This window comes from Thermobia domestica, chromosome 13 (assembly GCF_964235325.1).
Source record: "Thermobia domestica chromosome 13, izTheDome1.hap1.1, whole genome shotgun sequence".
Taxonomy (NCBI): Eukaryota; Metazoa; Arthropoda; class Insecta; order Zygentoma; family Lepismatidae; genus Thermobia; species Thermobia domestica.
In genome coordinates this window covers 200,351,387-200,372,633 of record NC_137466.1, presented here as the reverse complement: position 1 = coordinate 200,372,633, position 21,247 = coordinate 200,351,387, and the positions used below count along the sequence as shown (strand labels likewise).

The 21,247-nt window shown below is 34.7% G+C and overlaps 1 protein-coding gene across 4 annotated transcripts in view; it reads right to left on the bottom strand.

Moving 5' to 3' along the window:
• Positions 1-21,247, bottom strand: part of LOC145668948 (nonsense-mediated mRNA decay factor SMG8) — a 73,595-nt gene that overhangs the window by 31,479 nt on the left and 20,869 nt on the right. For all 4 annotated transcript variants that reach the window (XM_081737235.1, XM_081737236.1, XM_081737237.1 and 1 more), the window contains exons 5-9: positions 16,586-16,737; positions 12,104-12,376; positions 8,345-8,475; positions 5,265-5,333; positions 3,169-3,269 (exon numbers count right to left, since the gene is read on the bottom strand). In XM_081737235.1, coding sequence (XP_081593361.1) covers positions 3,169-3,269; positions 5,265-5,333; positions 8,345-8,475; positions 12,104-12,376; positions 16,586-16,737 — 726 coding nt within the window. The remainder of the gene's footprint in view (positions 1-3,168; positions 3,270-5,264; positions 5,334-8,344; positions 8,476-12,103; positions 12,377-16,585; positions 16,738-21,247) is intronic.

The following is a 21,247-nucleotide window of genomic DNA, read 5'->3' as shown; positions in this document are numbered from 1 at the left end:
GGTAGCTAGTTTAGAATGTGGTCATACGGAGTCTTTTTTTTTCTTTCTTTCTTTCTTCAGAACCCGTAATATTGTCAAGAAACAGTGAATAGGAATTACGTAACCCACGAAGTGAATTTTCCTTTTTATAGCAAAAACTCAATAAATTACTTCGCACAAAGGTTAATTTCCTAAATTCACATTGTAGCCAAATGCAAGTTTATTATTTCATTTTCTTTAAACACTGTAAATCGAATACTAGTTTCTTTCGACATTTCAATAATTAAAAAGATGAAGTATTAAAAGAACATTTCTGGGTCATCGCTATGAAATAAGTATGCAGATGTGTCAGTTATGTATTACTTATCACAGTTTGAAACAACAGAAGATAGAAAAAAAGGATACTGCTACAGTTACCTGTTTTCGCTGGTTACCTAATTTCCAAAAGGAAGATGAGGTCTTGTATTTTGAAAGACCATTGAAACGCTTTATTTTCATTATGTTATAAAATGTCGAAGTGCACATTGTTTCTTTGGCGTGAATCTTACTGCCAGTCTCCAGTAATATAGTCTCTAATTCACAGTAAGTTGTTATATGTTAGTGAGAACTAAAGAAGTACCAGAAGTACCTGGACTAAAATTTTGAGTGCAAGTCAGTAACCCATAACCTAAGGAATAAAGATTGCTATATTTGGTGGGCGGCCTCGGCTAGCGGGCAGGTTCGGTTCGCTTTGTTTAATCACAAGTATTATGGCTCAAGTAAGCCTTATTTCGGGTCTCCACTAAACACGTGTTAAATAATTACATTCTACAATATTGTTAGCGACAAACGAAAAAAAAAAAAAAAAAAGTTTAAAGACCAAACATATACCACTCGATAGAACTTAATGAACTGATATATATAAATGAAAATGACTAAGTTTGTGACTTAGTAACTCTGGAACCACCCGACCGAACCTGATCAAATTTTCAACATAGATAAGGTTCGGCCTGGGATGGTTTTCATCATTTCACTTTGATGGTGCAACATATATATATATATATATATATATATATATATATATATATAAATATAAATGATGGAAAACAAGTTATATTAGTGTCAAATCCATAGCTTTCGATGTCGCCGAGATGAACAGTGACACTGCCGATGCCGTTAAAACCCAAATTCAGCCTCACAACTTGGGAAAGAGGGAATGAGTATATATATTAATGATCGAAAATGACCGATATTAGTATCGAATCCATGGTTTTTTAGGTCGCTGAGATGAACAGTGACACTGCCGATGCCGTTAAAATAAAAATTCAGATCTGCAACTTTGAGAGGGGGAGGAAGTAGAGAACCTCTTGCTTCTCTCACAGCCAACTTTATGTAGTAATGTCTCGAGTTGGAAATCCCGAAAATTTATATGTTCTGGATGAAAAATGCAAGACAAAAAGCATCGTCCATCACAGAGCGCTTTAGTAGTAGTAAAAAGTGACAGACTTATGGAACACATTACTAATTTTTCATATTTTAACCGAGCAAAACGGGTAACTGACGCTAGTAAAATGATATGGGTAAAAAAATGAATGCTCCTGTAAATTTAAATATCCATGTTATATGATAACTACGCCACTCAAATATTCACTAACAAATTTTTCTATACGACACCTTCAAGATGACAGTACATAGTACACACAGTTAAAGCGATATAGCTCAAAATTATCAACTAACCCGTAAAACTTTAATTTTTAGCTATAATATTATCCAAGGATTAGAATTTAAGAATTAGATGTGTCTGCTCTCGGCATCTATGGCCATGTGATCACGTGACATATAAGGGATGACATCTTGGCGGTCATATTATCCGAGGAAAGTGAAGGAAGAAAGTGGACTCGAACCTATAATTGAGGTAACAACACAGCACTTGCCTGGTGTGAATGAGAAAAAACTCCTTCACGATGGGTGGTCTGAGGAAGCTTTTACACTTTTCCGACCGAGTGTCCCCACCCAGAATCAAACTCGGAACCTCTCGCACCAAAAACGAAAGCGTTAGCGACTACGCTACGTGGAGCCACTACTATTATCCAAAGTTGAGAAATCTATTAATAAATCATTTAAACTGAACAAAAATGAGGTGCTCAAGAATGAATTCTGATCCATAGTTTCCGAAAATAAAAAGTATTTTTTAAGGAGCTAAAAAGTATGTCGTTCGTTGCCAATAATACATAGCTTCTATTCTATTGAAACAGACTCTTTACTTATTTATGTACAGTACATGTAAAGTATACATTGTTAAGTTGTAGCTTTATCTATTTGTGTTTATCTTCTAACATCACAATCATACATCTAGCAGTGACAGGCATACTCCTAACAGTGACAAGACATAATCCTAACAATGACAGACACACTCTTCACAGTGACAGGCATAATCCTAACCGTGACAGACATATTCCTAACAGTGGCAGACATACTCGTAATAGTGACACACATATTCGTAACAGTGACATAATACTCCTAACAGTCACAGGCATACTCCTAACAGTGACAGACATACTCGTAATAGTGACACACATATTCGTAACAGTGACATAATACTCCTAACAGTCACAGGCATAATCTTAACAGTGGCAGACATACGCTTAGCAGTGACAGGCATAATCTTAACTGTGACAGACATACTCTTAAGAGTGACACACATATTCGTAACAGTGACATAATACTCCTAACAGTCACAGGCATACTCCTAACAGTGACAGATATACTCGTAATAGTGACACACATATTCGTAACAGTGACATAATACTCCTAACAGTCACAGGCATAATCTTAACAGTGGCAGACATACGCTTAGCAGTGACAGGCATAATCTTAACTGTGACAGACATACTCTTAATAGTGACACACATATTCGTAATAGTGACGCACATATTCGTAAGTGACATAATACTCCTAACAGTCACAGGGATAATCTTAACAGTGGCAGACATACGCTTAGCAGTGACAAACATAATCCTAACTGTGACAGACATACTCCTAACAGTAACAGACATAATTCTAAGTGACAATCATACTCCTAACAGTGACATACATAATTCTAACAGTGACACACATACTCCTAACAGTGACAATCATACTCCAAATAGCGGCGCATATACTACTTGTAAACTAGTCAAGAACACTTAGTGGTATAAAAGACTTCCTTACCTCAAAAAATGAAGGAGCAGCATGCCTTCCTACATTGTCGTCAAACCCTTTGGAAAATGCTTGGTCAATGTGCTGCTGGAGAAACTTCCTAAAACTGTGATCTGTAAGAAAAAACAAGATATCTATACAAACTGTTTATAATGTGTTTTTAAAACTGTAATTTTAAGATTAATATAATCGCTTGTGGAAATGGTTTACGTTATATTGAGAAAGATATGTTAATGGTTCTAACGTTGAAGAACATGTAGTTCCTGTACTTATTCTAGAAAACTCAGATTCTTTAAACAAAATCAACGGTTTAGTGTCGAATTTTGCCTTCAGTTTTAAAGGCACTGTATGCTTACAGGATCAAGTTCTTAAAGGAAACTCAGTCTGTCACTTAAAAGGAAACCGGGGCAGTTTCATTAAAAAACAATTGCAACACAGAGAAAAAAGTATATTATGATTTCCGGTAGGAGATCACGTGACTAGGATTTCATATTAAGCCATAGATACTCGTCTTACCTAGGTATATAACCTCGGTGCTGAAAGACAAGCTACACTCAATTTCAATGAACCAAATATATTACAAGAAACTTTGTTGCCTTTTAACTGTATTTTAATGAAGATTGAATCTCTTAACAATCTCACAACCATTTTTATACATTCAAAAAATTTCAGGACATATCGAAATTCACAAGCACTTGAGAGTTCTGCTTCTATTAGTTCACAGCAGCTTTTCCTGACATCAGTATATTCTGCTTTTATTAGTTCACAGTAGCTTTTTTTCCCCTTGGAATCAGTATATTCTGTTTTCATTAGTTCACAGTAACTTCTGTTCCTGATATTAGTATATTCAGCTTTTATTAGCTCTCAGTCGCTTCTGTTCCTGACATCAGTATATTATGCTTTTATTAGTTCACAGTAGCTTCTATTCCTGACATCAGTTTATTCTGCTTTTATTAGTTCACAGTAGCTTTTTTTCCTGGAATCAGTATATTCTGTTTTCATTAGTTCACAGTAACTTCTGTTCCTGATATTAGTATATTCAGCTTTTATTAGTTCTCAGTCGCTTCTGTTCCTGACATCAGTATATTATGCTTTTATTAGTTCACAGTAGCTTCTATTCCTGACATCAGTTTATTCTGCTTTTATTAGTTCACAGTAGCTTTTTTTCCTGGAATCAGTATATTCTGTTTTCATTAGTTCACAGTAACTTCTGTTCCTGATATCAGTATATTCTGCTTTTATTAGTTCTCAGTCGCTTCTGTTCCTGACATCAGTATATTATGCTTTTATTAGTTCACAGTAGCTTGTGTTTCTGACAAAAGGATTAGTATGATTATATAATTTTGTCATCTTAATTTACCACCTTACCATACCGGATCATACCGGTCCAATTCGATCATTGCTTAAAACTCAACTGTTTATATTCTTTTCTATCAAAACAAAGGCAAATTATTTCAAGTGTTACTTTTTGGTGGTTACATCTTCTAACTATATTTCAGAAACAAGCCGAATTTTAGCTAAGGGTAAAATTACATTGAAGAAGAAACCAAGAAAATGTACGACTGAGTCGTGATGAAAACCTAATCTTTAGCCTATTATGCCAGTACATGATCACTGTGCTATCCAATCCTCCCTCACAAACCAGCCATATATTCTCTCGGGAGGGTAATGTCCTGATCTTAAGTTCACGTAGGCTGTGAAAACAACTAAAATCTGTTATGCCTGGACTAACCTAAGGGACCTGGAGAATAAATAGGTTGTTTAAAGATTAGTACACTTGTACGGTAAATTGGAGATCTTGATCCGATTCCCATTTAGTCGTACATTTTCCTCTCAAATTCAAGGTAAAATTAAGTTAATTTGGTAAATCGTATTGAAGGAAAACATAAGTAGTTTACATATATATAAATGTTCGATTGTTTTGGTCAAAATTTTACTTAGTATTTTGCACCTAGACCTTCAAGTGAGTATCTGGGGCAGAACATTACAAGGTAAACGAACTAAATATACAGTTTTTTTTTTTTTTTTTTTTTTCAGCAAATATCTACATCAGCCTATCAAATATCTACACATCACTTTAAATATTCTATTGAGTTGAATACACTTACCTGCAGTCTCTGCTGGAGGTATGCAAGGAATAAATTCAGAATTATCTTCATTTCTGCTTTGATCTAAGCCTAAAATCATACAAAAATTGTTAAATAAACCTTAGGTTGCACAGAAACTTCTCTTTTATATTAGTTGCAAGTATTTTTTCAAGCCATAGAATGTTAATATTCTCAAACTCTTTAATTTAATACAATTCTTCTAATGATATTACAAATATTATATTGTTCGAACGATTTTTTGGGGGAGGGGGTATCTTGATGGCTAAATCTACAGCACCAATGAATTATTTGATTTTGTCGAAGTTTTCGCACAAGAACATTGCACATTTTATCCAGGTATCCCACCCGGTCATGACAGGAATTATGGTAGGTGGAGTTCAATGACTTTGCAATAATAAAGTTCGCTGGCCAATTTTGCTAACCCCTTTATATTGTTGTAATTTCAAATCTCACAATCTACCGTCTAAGGCTGCGACTAAAAATGATCATTTTATAGCTCTTGTTACAAAATAAGGCCTGGAATTTCACGTAGTTGCTCAAATAGAGTGAAAATGATCTATTTCCATTAAAATACATTTAAAAAAAAGGGGCAAGAATAAAAATGCTGTAGAATCAAAGAAGTGAAAAAAAGGAAAATGTGTAAATCTCACGGAAAATGTGTAAATATCTTTTGCTTCATTTCATGTCTCGAATATCTTGAGCACTGCGTTTCAAAACAGCTACATTTTTGGAAAGGTACTCTACCTTAAAATCCACCCTGAAGATCTGTGGTTCATAAGTAAAGCACGAAATGAATTCCATCTTGGAATAATGGAAGAGTATAGGTGAAACTCTGAGGCTTAGATTATTGTTTTATTGAAGTTATCTTAAAGAAGGTAAGTAACTGTAGTAAGCCTAATGTTGAAGATTATTTTATAATTAACGGTAATTATGAAATGATGATGGAATGTTGATTATAGAATAATAAGAGTAAAAAAAAAAAATTGATCTTTTCAATATGATAAATTTTAATAAGATATATCTAGTTGTATATGATGAAGTATTGACATTTACATGTATTACTGTAATGCTTCATTCCGAGCTGATAATCTTTGAGGCTATTTTACAAGTACCTTATTTTGAAGATAAGGGAACGGTCATGCTTCTTCTTTAGTGCTTTAAATATTGCCACGTACAATTACTATTTTGTAATTTGGTCACTAATAAACTGGGATAATTTTAAATGGTACCAATAATGACCAATTTGGACAGGCTTCTTTGTAATTCAAACACAAAAGATCTTTCCTTGCATCAAAGAAAACTAAAAGTTCTAATGAACTGTTTCGATGTTCGGTGACACCTTTATCGACGATTTTTTTAAACAATAAAACAACGTTTAGTAGACAAAACTTCATTTTACTACATTTTCACAATTTTTATCTTCACAAAATTAACTTTCTGTAAAAATTACGAGAACAGCTTTTCTACTGTTTGTCGGCAAATTGTTGGTTATTACAAAGATAAGTTCATGATAACTGCTCACTCTTCACAGATTTTGTAAGTCTTGATTCCTCCATTTCTTTTCAAAGACAGAATAAGCTGGATTAATGTTATCGGAGATTTGTACTAACTCCTTTTTACGAGGAGGAAGAAAATCAACCTTAAGTGTTAAGTAAACCAGTGTTGGACATATCAACTTTTTTTTTTCTCAAGAAGTTTAGTTCATTACAGTTTGGGAGGTGAGGATTTCATTTACTTTTTGATTTAGACGGGTCTCAGATGAACCTACCCAAATATTGATTGTTTAACAGCGAACAGACGGAATCGATAAAGATGTCAGTGAACATCGAAACAGTTTGATATTTTACTTTCCCCAGAGAAAAGGTAAAATGTTTCATATTTGATTTATTCATTACACACAGGGGTGGCCAAGCTTTTTGATTCAGTGATCTACCTCAGACTGGGAAATCTTTGGCGATGTACCACAGCACTTTGGCGGTTGTCTTGGGCACTGCACTTTCAATTTCCTTAACTCATGTTTTGAAAGTAGTATTGGCTTTCTTTGTCAGAGCATTACAAGGCTACATAACGAACACTTCATTTGACATAGAACATACTTCACAGAAATGGCACGTCTTCAGCTTTTTATTCCGAATTATTTTGCTTCAACTGAAGCTCACACAAAAAAGTACAACAGTGATTGATGTGAAAGATTTCTTTGCAGATGATAAAACACTTTCTTCTTCTTCTTCTTCTTCTTCTTCTTCATCATCATCATCATCATCATCATCATCATCATCATCATCATCATCATCATCATCATCATCATCATCATCATCATCATCATCATCATCATCATCATCATCATCATCATCATCATCATCATCATCATCATCATCATCATCATCATCATCATCATCATCATCATCATCATCATCATCATCATCATCATCATCATCATCATCATCATCATCATCATCATCATCATCATCATCATCATCATCATCATCATCATCATCATCATCATCATCATCATCATCATCATCATCATCATCATAATAATAATAATAATAATAATAATAATAATAATAAAACCTCGTAATCCATCCGATACTACGCGCCGATCGTTGGGCCGACTCTGTCCTATACATCTATTAGAAAACAGGTTTTATTGTACTTGGAAAGGAATACAGACACCCAATTAAACATCTTATGCTTTTCTAGTAGCTCTCACGGAGAAATATAAAAACAAAATCTTGACACCACATCTCAACAAAGGATATGGCCGAACAAATTATAAACGCACACCAGGATGATGCGTGCCTACCTGGTACTTCACTGACTACCAGCAATATTATTTCTGTCTTTCGAAGCCTTTCTTAATCAAGTGTCTTACGATGATGAGTCAACGCTATGCCTACCCTCGAACCTGGACCCAGAAAAACGAGAGCTGACCATTTAACTATAAGTGAACTCGAATAACAAGTGGAATATGCTCAACAGTAAAAGATTTATTCCACTGCAAGATAATTACATAAATAATTAATTACTTCACATTTCACTCACCAAGGGAAAACAAAATATCTAAAATAATCCCTCACCTGAATTTGGATCCTTACAGAAGTTGACTAAAGAATTTATCATATATGCAATGTTATCCTGCGCTTTATTTGTGGTTGTTTTCACATACACAAACTCTTGATTGGCCGGAATAGCAAACAACGAATTAGAACTGAAAAAAAAAAGAATGTATAATTAAGACTATGGACTTCTATTTAAAAAGAAAGGAAAATTACTCAATATGCTACATGATTTAACTACAATGAAACCAAATAATTAATGACCTGAATCTGATTGACTGGTTGATTTGTACTTATGTCCTTCCTCACCAGTTATACAGGGTGTTTCAAAACAACACCTACAACGTTAGGGAGGAGATTCTTGACACCAAGATTGGCTGTGGGAATATAATCTGAAGAAGTCACCAACTACCTCTATAAAAACTGTTGCGGAAGTACCGCAGGATTCTGGAACCTGTATATTTGGATAGGACACATACTAGTTCCTAAGTGAAGTTTTGACCCCACTACGGAAGGTCCCATAGTTTTTGACCTATGGACCTTTAAACTTATTTATTTATTTATTTTTTTTTTTTTTTTATGTTTTCGGCAGCATATAACTCCGAAAGGAAGCATTTGTGCACCCAGGTTGGTCTATACTTTTTGTCTTATCTTCGTGTCACGAATCACCTCCTAAACGCTGTCGGTGTTGTTTTGAAACACCCTGTATGGGACGGTACCTACAGTTTATATAGGGATCTAACAAACACTATACTTCGTTGAATGATCTCCCACCATGGAATTGTATCCGGGACCGCATGTTCCAACGGCATACGCAATAGCTACTACGCCATAGGTCAAAACTGATAGGTGAGCTAAGTAAATTTCAATTGCTTCTGGTTTTTGGCTGACTTGCGGCTGATGGTGGTATGTTTTCTTGAGACGCTAAATCGATTGCAAGAAAACAATTTCTTGCCATCTATTACGGTTTTTGTTCTTTCATGAAATGAAAATTAAATCATTCAGCTTAAAGTTCCACGAGAATGCCCATTAGGCTAAAGAAGACGATGATCAAGGCAAGTGAATGGCAACAGAAACATTGGTGGAATGAAAATATGGGAGGAAACGGAAGTAGCCCGAAAAAAACCCAAAGACAAGATCTTGTTCACCACAAACTTACTTGGTCGGGGATCGAGCCAGGAAACCCACGCACCACGCCCGTATCCACAGGGGGGGCTAGAGTGCCCCCCTAAATTTTCACTGCCCCCGCTAAAATTTTCACGGTAGGTTTGCAAATGAACTATAATATGATTGGGTCGGGCCCCCCTAAATTTTTGGGCTGGCTACCGGCCTGCCACGCACTAGAGGCAAGTGCTCAACCACTGAGCCACCGTGCCCCTCTGGTTATTGTTGTAGAGCGAAAAATACTGAAGTGGGAAAAGGTTGACTTGTATCACTTCCAGTCTGAATAGAAGGTTAATGGAAGAGAGAGAATCCATTCTTGGAACGCTGGGTCGATTGCAAAAATCCCGCTTCTCGATATATATCTCTGTTTTCGCTCTACGGAAATCAGTAATGAAACCGGAAATACTAGTAAATTCCAACTATTCCAGGTTTTGATAGAATATTGCGGGTGGTCATGTCATATTCCCTTAACGCGTCGAATTCATTGAAAACAACCGCTACTCCTATATGTTACTGTTTTTGTTCTACGGCGAAAAACGCTGAAACCGGAAATGGCTAACTTCAACCATTTATGGTTTGAATAAAAGGGTTAACCGAAGAAATGATGCCTACTCTTGGGACGCTGAATCGATTGCAAAGAAACCGCTTCTCGATATCTTTTACCGTTTTCTTGAATAGCGATAACCATTGCAACCGGAAACGTTGATTTCTACCATTTCCGGTTTGAATAGAGAGATAACTGAGATGAAGTCTACTCTCAAGATGCTGAGTCGATTGCAAGAAACAGTTTCTCTATATTTTAACGTACATGCTCTATGGAAATCAGTACTGAAACCGGAAGTAATAATAAATTTAGACCACTTCTGGATTTGGTATAGTGTTACAAGTAGTATGATAAGTTGTCTTGAGACGCTGAGTCTTTTGCGAAAAACCGCTTCTCGTATCTGTTATTGTTTCAGTTCCATGATGAGACACGTTGAAACCGGAAATGGCTAACTTCAACCACTTCTGGTTTGAATAAAAGGTTAATGAAAGAAATGGTACCTACTCTTGGGACGCTGAATCGATTAAAAAAAAACGCTTCTTGATATATCTGGCCGTTTTTGTTCTGATAATTGTCAGACACATGGACGGACATAGACATTATTTAAGACTTCCGACATTTATGCATAGTATAGTTTAGAAGTGTAGTAAATATATTATTCCTATCATTTTAAGAGTTTCAGTTTCCGTTACCTTTCTTAAGCCCCACCCTTTAATAAAACGTACAGAACATATTGTAACATATATATAGAAATTACCAACCCTCTTAATGTTTCTGTATAAACAATCTGTTGTGAGTATCTGTTTCTGCATTCGATTAATGTATTTGAAATATAGATGTTAAAGAAACATTGCTGACAAAGAAACAGTAACCTCTTGTGTACCAGTGACATCCATGAGGATGTCATAAACTATTCCACTGCAAAATACCAGTGACATCCATGTGAATGTCATAAAATACTCCGTTTCAAAATACCAGTGACATCCATGTGAATGTCATAAAATACTCCGTTTCCTCCATTGCAAAATACCAGTGACATCCATGTGAATGTCATAAAATACTCCGTTTCAAAATAACAGTGACATCCATGTGAATGTCATAAAATACTCCGTTTCAAAATACCAGTGACATCCATGTGAATGTCATAAAATACGCCATTGCAAAATACTAGTGACATCCATGTGAATGTCATAAAATACTCCGTTTCCTCCACTGCAAAATACCAGTGACATCCATGTGAATGTCATAAAATACTCCGTTTTAAAATACCAGTGACATCTATGTGAATGTCATAAAATACGCCATTGCAAAATACCAGTGACATCCATGTGAATGTCATAAAATACTCCGTTTCAAAACACCAGTGACATCCATGAGGATGTCATGAAAACGTATCCTTTATTAAGAGTCGTATTAATCTTGGAGATGATGAAATTTTTTAGTGGATGCAGGGCACGAGTTAGTTCTACTATTTCTCCTTAGGTGACAGCACATTACTGACAGAAAAGAAAAAAATTGTCTCCGTAAACGGCAGGCCTAAGGGACCATTCAATTACGGCCCATGTTTTTTTTTTTTATTATTATTATGATTATTATTATTATAAACAGTAAGCCAATTCAAGATCGTATTTCGAGATCGGAAACAAGAAAAAACTTAAGTCCTTGATCACCGGTCAGTTGCCAATTTGAAGCAGCATAAAATCCCTTCAGAACATCAACATTTTGATTTCCTTTTTCACTTCAAATGTTCCACAATGCATTTTTTTTCCCTTCAGTAATATGAATACTCTCCTTGAGCGTGCACAATAACTATGCCATATATAACGGTCTAGACAGGCCTTTAACAGTAAATGAAAACCTGGTATTACAGCACACACATTGGAAAATGACGCTTGGAACTCAAGGGCGTAAGAAGGTTAGTAACTCCTATATAAATTAAAGCTGTATATTGTACATATTGAGATCATTCATAGTTCACCCATATACAAAAGAAAACTAGATAGAACATAAGTGAAGAGACACATATCTATTATCAACAAATAGTGGGTATAGCATTAATCTATTCAACTAACCTGATATTAGTAATAACTCTGCTTTTCCGTAGAATGTGATATATTTGATCCTCTAACGCATGTTCCAATTTCTTAATAGGTGGATACTTTGAACTTTGTTTCGAACGAGATTTAAGACCTGATGCGCTATTTGTATCTTCCCGGAACACCGCTGGACAAGATTCAAACAGAAACAACACTCTCGGTGAACAAGGGCGTCCAAGGGTTATCCAATCCTTTGGTAGACCGTGGATACTACGCAGCAGTTCACATAGACTAGACTGTGATTTCTGTCTGAAATAGAGAGACATATGCATATCAATATTCTGCAACACTGTTTCAAGAAACTCCCACCCCCCATAAAAAAAGAAAAAAAGAAACAAAATAAAAAAGTTGTATTAGTTTACCGTTGTTTATTTACTTTATAAACTTCCAGATACAGTTCTTCAAGACAATTTATACAATAATAATCAACAATCAGTAACATCAACAACAATAGGAAAGGAATATATGAGGCGCCTGCTATCAAAGGCTGCCAGAACTTACTTTTTTTTTTTTTTTTTTTTTTTTTAACCGAAGTTGAGTTATATATCGTTTGTTATATGTTTGATCTAAAGGAATTCCAAGGGGAACAGTATTGTTTGAAAGCTCAGTTTATCATACTAAAAAAAAAACTCGTTCAAATATGGGACTAAATACGTTTATATATGGAGATTCACTACACGTTTTGCAAATTACTCGACACTAAGCTAAATGGATGTGGTGGATTTCGATACTAGGCGCCTCATATATATATATATATATATATATGGTTTATATTTAAAGGTATCATCCCCAACATTCGCCTGGTGGAACGGAGGAAAACCCCTGGAAAAACAAAACCTCAGTAAGATGGTGGTTACCAGATTCATACCTGAATCCTCTCAACTTCGCAGCAAGAACGCTAATCACTAGCCAGAGAATAAAAGAGGGCTAAAGAATGAGCTACATGACATCTGGATTTCTAACAAGTTAGTTTAAACAAAAATTCTATCTCGGCGTGCGGGGATGACAAATTGAACCCAAAATATGTCTAAACTAACCCATTTCACAGAAACATACGTAGGCCGTGGTCGCTCAGTGGTAGAGCGCTTACCTCTAGTATGTGGAGATCCTGGTTCGATTCCAGCTTCCGCCAATTGGGCTTTGTGGTGGGCAAACACCATCTGCATGGGTTTTCTCGTGGTTCTACCGTGTAATGAGTAAACAGTAAAACAAAACAAAAAAAAAGTCAACTACTTATAATGCTGTACAGACCAGTAGCGCCAAGTGTGGCAATTATAAGAACAAGTGAGCTTTCTGTATGGATAAAAGAATGGGCAGCTTCACTTTTACTCTAGAGATCTGCTCGGCAATATCTAATTTCTTATTATATCGAGTGAGGAAAATTGTCTATGGTGTTGAACGAAAATCAGTTATATTGTGTAATACATATTACAGTATATTAAGAGTTAGTGAGATACAATCTACTTTGGTCATATGGTTGGAAGTCGGTTACGTAGTAGTCGAATGTGGTATGTGCAAAGTCATCACTGACTTGGTAAGCTGAATTTATGTATTTATTCTATGACTTTAATATTCCTATTTCTTGTTCAATGTTGAGTTTAATATTCCGTTGTTGGCTTGTAACATTAATTTATGAATATATACATTTTTTTTTTTTTTTTTTTTTTTTTTTTTTTTTTTTTTTTTTTTAGATATATTTGATGATAATACATGAATTTAGAAAGAATTTTATAGGAATGTTGTCATTTTCCTCATTTGACGGAATAATTAACCGAATTGAGTTCTATTACTGTAAAATTGCAAGTATTAGTGCCTTTTTGCAAGTAATTACTTTTGAGGTTATTTTTCAATTAGAAGTGTAGAATTTGTTGAGAGTCGATCAATATTTAAGTTAATTATTACGTATGAAATCAACCTTAATAAACGGTATTAAATGTGGGGGCGTGCTTTGTAATTACGCCCTGCCGGATAACGACGGGTTAGGTATGCGAATTTTTATTCAAATACCTTAACACGCGTTACAACCGTTTCCTTTATTATTCATTTCATTATCATCGTCTCTCTTATCCTTGGTACCTAATCATGGGACGTTAAACTCATAGAAAAAGAAACATACGTAGTTCCGTATATAACGTAATTTAGTTATATATCAAATGTGAGTGTTTTCAGATAACGTACATTAGTGAAATTCTGTACTTCTTGGAAAATATCCAGCTGCAAATAACATAACGTTTATAACAACTTATTAACTTTCTGATTATATCCTTTTCCCTCACTTTTGAAGCAGAAATCCCTCGATGAAAACAAATATACCTGTAACACCGTCGATGAGAAATCTCTCGAGAATGGTTTTCCCATACTTCGAAAATTTCTAATTACATAAAATCTGTTATTCCTTTCATTTCATATACACTATATGATATATATAATTTAGCCGTAAAAGTTGTCTGTATTGTACACACTGGGTTGTCCGAACACAAAAGGAATTGTGAATAATGCAGGTGGCCTGAGTGACTGAGCACCGACTTCAACAGTGGATTAATGCACCAGCATCGTGATACAGAGACCCGGGTTCGATTCTTACTCCAGTCATGCATTTTTCATTCTTTGTTTATAATGGAGGAACTGATGTGATACAAAATCAATTATTTCTTCCATTGGTCTTTACAAGCTGATAATCTTTAATGTAATTTCTATTGTTCTAATCGGTTTCTGAACGTCTAATTACATCATTAGACGTAGAATAGAAGTTTCATTAATTTTCATATATATCCCCTTCCCCCTCCCTTAAAATCTACCATCAAAGTGAAATGACAAAAAACTTCTCAGGTTCGAACGTCTTCTATGTTGAAAATTTGATTTGATCGATCAGGTGGTTCAAGAGATACTAACTCACAAACTTAGTCATATTTAATTTATAATATAGATTATTTATCTGAGTTAATACCACCGTAATCCTATCAATTTATCACATTTTAGCAGAATTCTTAAGTGAACCCAAGTAGATATAAAAAACACAAGAATTTTCAATATTTGAATTTGCCGAATCACGTAAATATAATATTTATTAATGTCTTTTTTTTTGTTTGTTTGTTTGTTTTGTTTTGTTTTGTTTAATATGAAACCTTTAGTTTTACATAGTAGAGTCTATGAAAAATATTTTAGAGCTAAATAACTGACAAAAAATTCGGTAAATTCCGAGAAAACCCATGAGCACGATGTTGTCCCAGCAAGCTCGCATGGTCTCGTACCGAACTAGAGACTCTTCACAAAAGCCATTAATAATTATATTTTAACTAAATAAACGAATTCTCTCTCTTCAAATGGGTGTGCTTTGCTTTGATCCAACACTGAAACCAGATAAGTTTTCACGACAAACAAATTGAATGATTTCTGACATGCTTGTGATTATAAAGAAATCAACCCAGCCACAAAACAAATTCAATTTAATTGAAATGTACAAATGAAGTGGGCTGCAAAATCCTGGGGGTATAGAGAGGAATTACCCCGTCCCCCAATTAATATTATTAAAGTAAAATTCTCCCCCACTAAGAATATACTGACGATTACGCACGTCAATCCCACCGGGACACCGGGAAGGTTTCTCCCCAATATTTGTAAAACAGTTTTCGTCCCCCAATATTTCAAGTTTTTTACTTTTTTATTTATTGTGTAAGCATAGTAACGAAAATTAGGAGGGAAATTAAAATAAGACTGACTTTTACTGTTTGAATAAACAAACAAACTGTAAAGTATGTATGTGTATTTTTCCATTTTCCAAAAAACTAGACTATCAAAGGAAAAACTAAAACACAAAAAAAAAATAAGTTTTGTTTGTTTTTTTAAGTCAAAAAAAGCTTTAAAATGCAATATACGAAGACTTTTTATTTTAAATTTTCGGGGAAGGACTCCAGTATTCCTCACTTTCCTCGGGAGTATTCTATACCCCACAGTCTCCCGTTAGTCTTTATCCCCAAAAGTTTATGTGCTTCTGACGATAAATAAAGTGAGTCTATTATCAAAGGTTTACAAATAAGCTACAGTAATCAATATGTAATTAATATGTATTTCATGAGTTCTTCATATTTTTCTGTATTAAGCATTATCTTCTGTAACATATATTAGCTGTATCCCTGATATCATATAAGTTTAATAATTATGGATTTTCAAACATGTGAACTCTAAATGCTTAGCATACGCGCCTTTGGCGCGGAAGACCCGGGTTCGATTCCTGGCGGGAGCTCATGTGGTTCTGATTCCACGTTAATCAGTAGGGACGTTAAACTCACAATCTTTATGTCAAAGTATTACAGTGCGAATATATTTTTTTTTAACTTGTATTTCTACTTTCACCCTCATACAATCATTTCAACTTCAATAATTTCGTACCTCAAACGAAGGGGAATTAAAAATATAAAAAGATTATATATAAAACCAAGCTGCAATATTTACACTTACCGAACAGAATCCAAAGCTCGGAACAGGTGAACATAACTGATATCAAATGTATGTGTCGGATGAGAAGCAATTAGGATATGCGATACTGCGAACAGGAACATTAACGCTCTCGCATATTTATACTTCATTTTCGCCCACATCGTCAGATATCCCTGTGTGTCAAAAGAAAGGACAAAGATGTATACAAAAACTCTCAAATAGCGACTTACTCATAATCAGAAGTATTACGGTTAAAATGAAAAAGTAAGAATATGACGAGAACCATGATACAATTTTAAATTACAATTCTTTTGGGATTACAGATACTTTATAATAAATAACTCATTCAGCACCAGCATTCTTCCTGATATACTGAAATCAGTAATTCTTAAAACTCTTTATAAAATTGACAACAGACAGATTACTTAATGTTTATCTAGGTTCTTCAACTTTCTGCAAGACTTATGTATAAGAGATGTCTCAGGCATGTGAGGCTTTTTTTTTCTTCAATTTTCCCTGCATGGTTCAAGTTTTCTTTCTTTTCCATTTATTGTTTTTTCTTAAGTATAATAAGAAGATACATTTCAAAGTACTAGCAAAGAAACAACATACGAATAAGAAAGTAAAGCATGTAAAATATCCACATGTCGCTGTCCGATAAAGAAGAATGGGTTTTTATTGATGCATGAAGAATTTACAATAAAGCTGTCAACATGGAACACATGGGTGAGTTCTACCTATATAAAACGTGTGCTGCTTATGTTCTTTAAATATATTATTCATTTTGTTTGGAGCAGAAAAAAATTCTCTACAATCAGAAAGTTTTTGCTCTATTCCTATGAATTAAATTATGACTTCCCAATATACATCAATAAAAGGAAAAAAAAAAAAAACTTTTTTTTTGACACATCAAATCTTCAATATATGCAAACCCAATAACACAAAAAGAATGAAAAATGGATGACTGAACGGGACTCGAACCCGGGATGGACACTCGATTGTCTAAGCACAGTAGCTAGGTTGTGGTACAAGCCATGTGGTCTGAGTGTAAGCACCGACTTCAAGAGTGAGAGAGTGTATGGCTGTTCTGAGAAGCGGACTGGGTAGCGTAGCGGTTAACGCATCGGCACGGTACCCGGGTTTGAGTAGAGGTCCAATTTTCACTCTTTTTATGTGTGAGTACACAATTGAACTTCCAAAACTTAAAACCAAAAAAGAGCAAAATCTGTTAGAAGAAGACACTGAAAGTAAAATCAGCAAACTCAAAACATGCTTACTTTGCTCCTCCAAATTATTGCAGATATTAACTGACATAACGTATGCAATACGTATATTACAAGATAAAAAGAACACTAACCTTTTAGTATTCCTCAAAGCTGAAATAATTTCCAATATTTCGGACGCATAAGCAAAACTCGATTTTCACGGACAATAGACGCTAAAACCATATTGTACCGCAAGATCTTTTCATCCTTATAACTTCAATATCAGTAAATATTTAATTCCTATTCGAAGTAATGTATTTTTACGACGTAACGTAGCCTACTTTTTTGAACAACTATTACGTAGGACTGAAATATTTCAGAACAAGATCCTGAGACGAATATTCGGACTCAAGAGGAATAGGAATGAAGAATGGCGGAAACTTCATAACACGGAACTGCATGATTTATACCGTTTACCAAACATTATAAACCCAATCGAGAAACGATTATTAGGAAGACCTAGCGCAGATGGGAATACAATATTAAGATGGATCTTGCAGAGATAGAAATACAAAGTAGAAGCTGGATCCAGCTGGCCAAGGATAGAAGTCAGTGGAGAGCTTTTGTGAATGCAACATTGAATCTTCGAGTTCCATAGTCATAGAGTTAGTTAGTTATTACGTAGAGACTTCACAATACTATTTATCTTCCCTGTAGTGAATCATCTTATATGAAGGAATCATCCCCTCTGTAATCATGTTATGTAAAAAGTGCACTTAACACGATTATTACTTAATTACAAATTTGTTGTTTTTATCTTGGAGGTATATGTAAGTTCGAAGTTACAAGTATTCTAAGTTCTTACTGCATAAGCTTCTATGGTCCTTGAAAATGGATCCTCGCTTATGTATCCGAAATATTGAAAACTATTTTAACGTCTAGGAAAACAAAACTGTTAGTATTACCTCTATCTTATTGTAAATGTTTTATAAAAATCATATTCAATGCAGAATTTCTGCTGACAGCTATCAGCATTATTAGGACGGGTAAGGAAAGGTGTATCTTTGAAAGAAAAAAAATCGACGTTTATCGGGATATGATTTTAAAAAACTCTGTAATAATTTCGAGGAGCAAAGCGAGTACATTGGATAAGGTAGTTCTTCAAGCGCTTTACTTTATAATAGTAAATAACATATATTCTTTGGTAGATGGCGTATGTTCAACTCGATGACGAGTGGACAGCGTGATCAACTCCTAGTCATACTTCTGGCTTTCTGCACCTATGGCCTGTTATTTTTTCATCCAAGTAACTCCCTGACTATCTCACCGCCGAGAGCTTGCGGCAAAATGTCGTAAATGCCATATTCTGTCATTTTTACAAAAAAATCGTGAATGAATGGCATTTATTGGAATCATTGATTATGTTTTAGTTTTTTCATATACAGTATATACCGGAAATACAATCACATTGCTTGTCATTATTGTGGAATGCAGCTCTCCTGTGAGATATATATATATATATATATATATATATATATATATATATACTTTAATGCTACTCATCGGGGTGGGGTGGGGGATAAATTATTGTTGACCACCAAAAGACATGGAAAATATGATTCGTGTTGCTTTGAATTCCAACGTTGTGATGCCTCAAATATGATCTTGTCAAACAATTGTTTTAGGCTGGAAATGTATCTTAACCGACAAAACTCACAACTTGTGTGTGGACAAGCTAAAGAAAATGCTTATAATATCGTTTAATGAGAAGTGACTCACGTAATCTCTAGTATGACTGCTTTATCAAACGCCAAAGTAAAGTTTACATAATATGGACTTTTTCTTTCTTTAAAAAAAAAAAAAAAAAAAAGTTTTTGGTAATGGTATCCATCAGCGTATTTTCCTTGCAGTTTGTGTACCTCTATTATGATTTGTAATTTTCTTTCTCCTCCTTCATGTACTGATTATTGATTCTTTGGAAGTCATACTCCCGATGATAGAACTTTCTTTGTCTTTCTGCGATGAGCTTTTGTTGGTCAATATTTTCCTGCAGGGATTCTTCAAAAAATTTTCTGCAGAAAAAACACTTGTGAGTGTTAAAAATACGCTTTACAGACGTAAAAAACAGTTCAAACTATATTTATGTGAGTCGTCCGTGCATTTAAGACATCTGCACATAGCAGGTATGTTTTTACACTTTTCAGTGGTGCTATTACAATCCTTGGTGTAGATTAATGTATTTATTGCGAGCTTTTGGTAAATTAATAACATGTAAAATACAATAAATATCTAATTTGCAATATAAACTGACATCTTTAAATTCATTGTTAAAGTTTACTTTCCTTGCCATTTCTTGTTTTTTTTGCTGGTTTATCGCCATAATTGCCGGTTTTATTCATGATATTGGACCAACATGAAAATTGTCTCCTCATCGGGAATCGAATGTAAGACCACGAACACCGAATGAACGTGTTTTAACCATTTAGCTGACAGAAGTATATTTATAATAAATACACTGCTCTTTAGTTCCTAGCTATAATATGATACAACATTGAATTTGCATCTATAGAGGAATTGCTATGGGGATGAGGTTAACCAACGTGGCCTGTATGGCCTTTCATGCATGAAGAGCGCTGGTAGATTCGCCCGACATTCCTCTGTAAATGATATAATACTACGAGCCCTCAACACAGCTGGATTTCCTTCAATACGCGAGCCTTCTGGTTGCTGTCGTTCGGATGGAAAGCGACCAGATGGCATAACACTGGTTCCATGGATGAGAGGTAAATGTTTATTGTGGGACTTCACATGCGCTGATACATACGCTCATTCAAGTCTCCCTCTGTCAGTAATGAACGCTGGAGCTGTTGCTAATCGCGGAGGAGCTGAAAAGCAAAGAAAATACAACAACCTTTTTGAAAAGTTTGTTTTCACTCCAATCGCTATTGAAACCAGTGGTGCTTGGGGTGCAAGAAGTCTTGAATTCATTAGGGAGGTAGGAAGACGCATTTCTTGTGTTTCCGGCGAAGTTCGCTCCACATCTTATCTAATACAGCGCATATCCGTTTCTATCCAACGTGGTAACGTCTCGTCGGTCCTTGGCACTTTACCACCTGGCAAGGAACTGGATGAGGTGTTTATACTCTGAGAAGAATTGTTTTATATATGATAGTTCCTGGACAATAGTTTTTCTTTTGACGTTATAATTACATATTTAAATTTTAAAATTCAATGGTGTTCATATTTAACGTCAAATAACAATGAAATATATTTAAGTTCTATTCCAAAGAATGACTCAACAATATATTATATTATCATTATTAAACATTCTGACTTTTGACAGATGCTGAGACTTTTTTTTTTTTTTTCGTCTGGAAATGTTTCTTGATCTTCAGCTTTCTCTTTTACTTCCAATATTGTATTCTATTTTTCAAACCATTGATCAATGGTGTTCTTCTTCTCCCTACTCCCCGCTTTC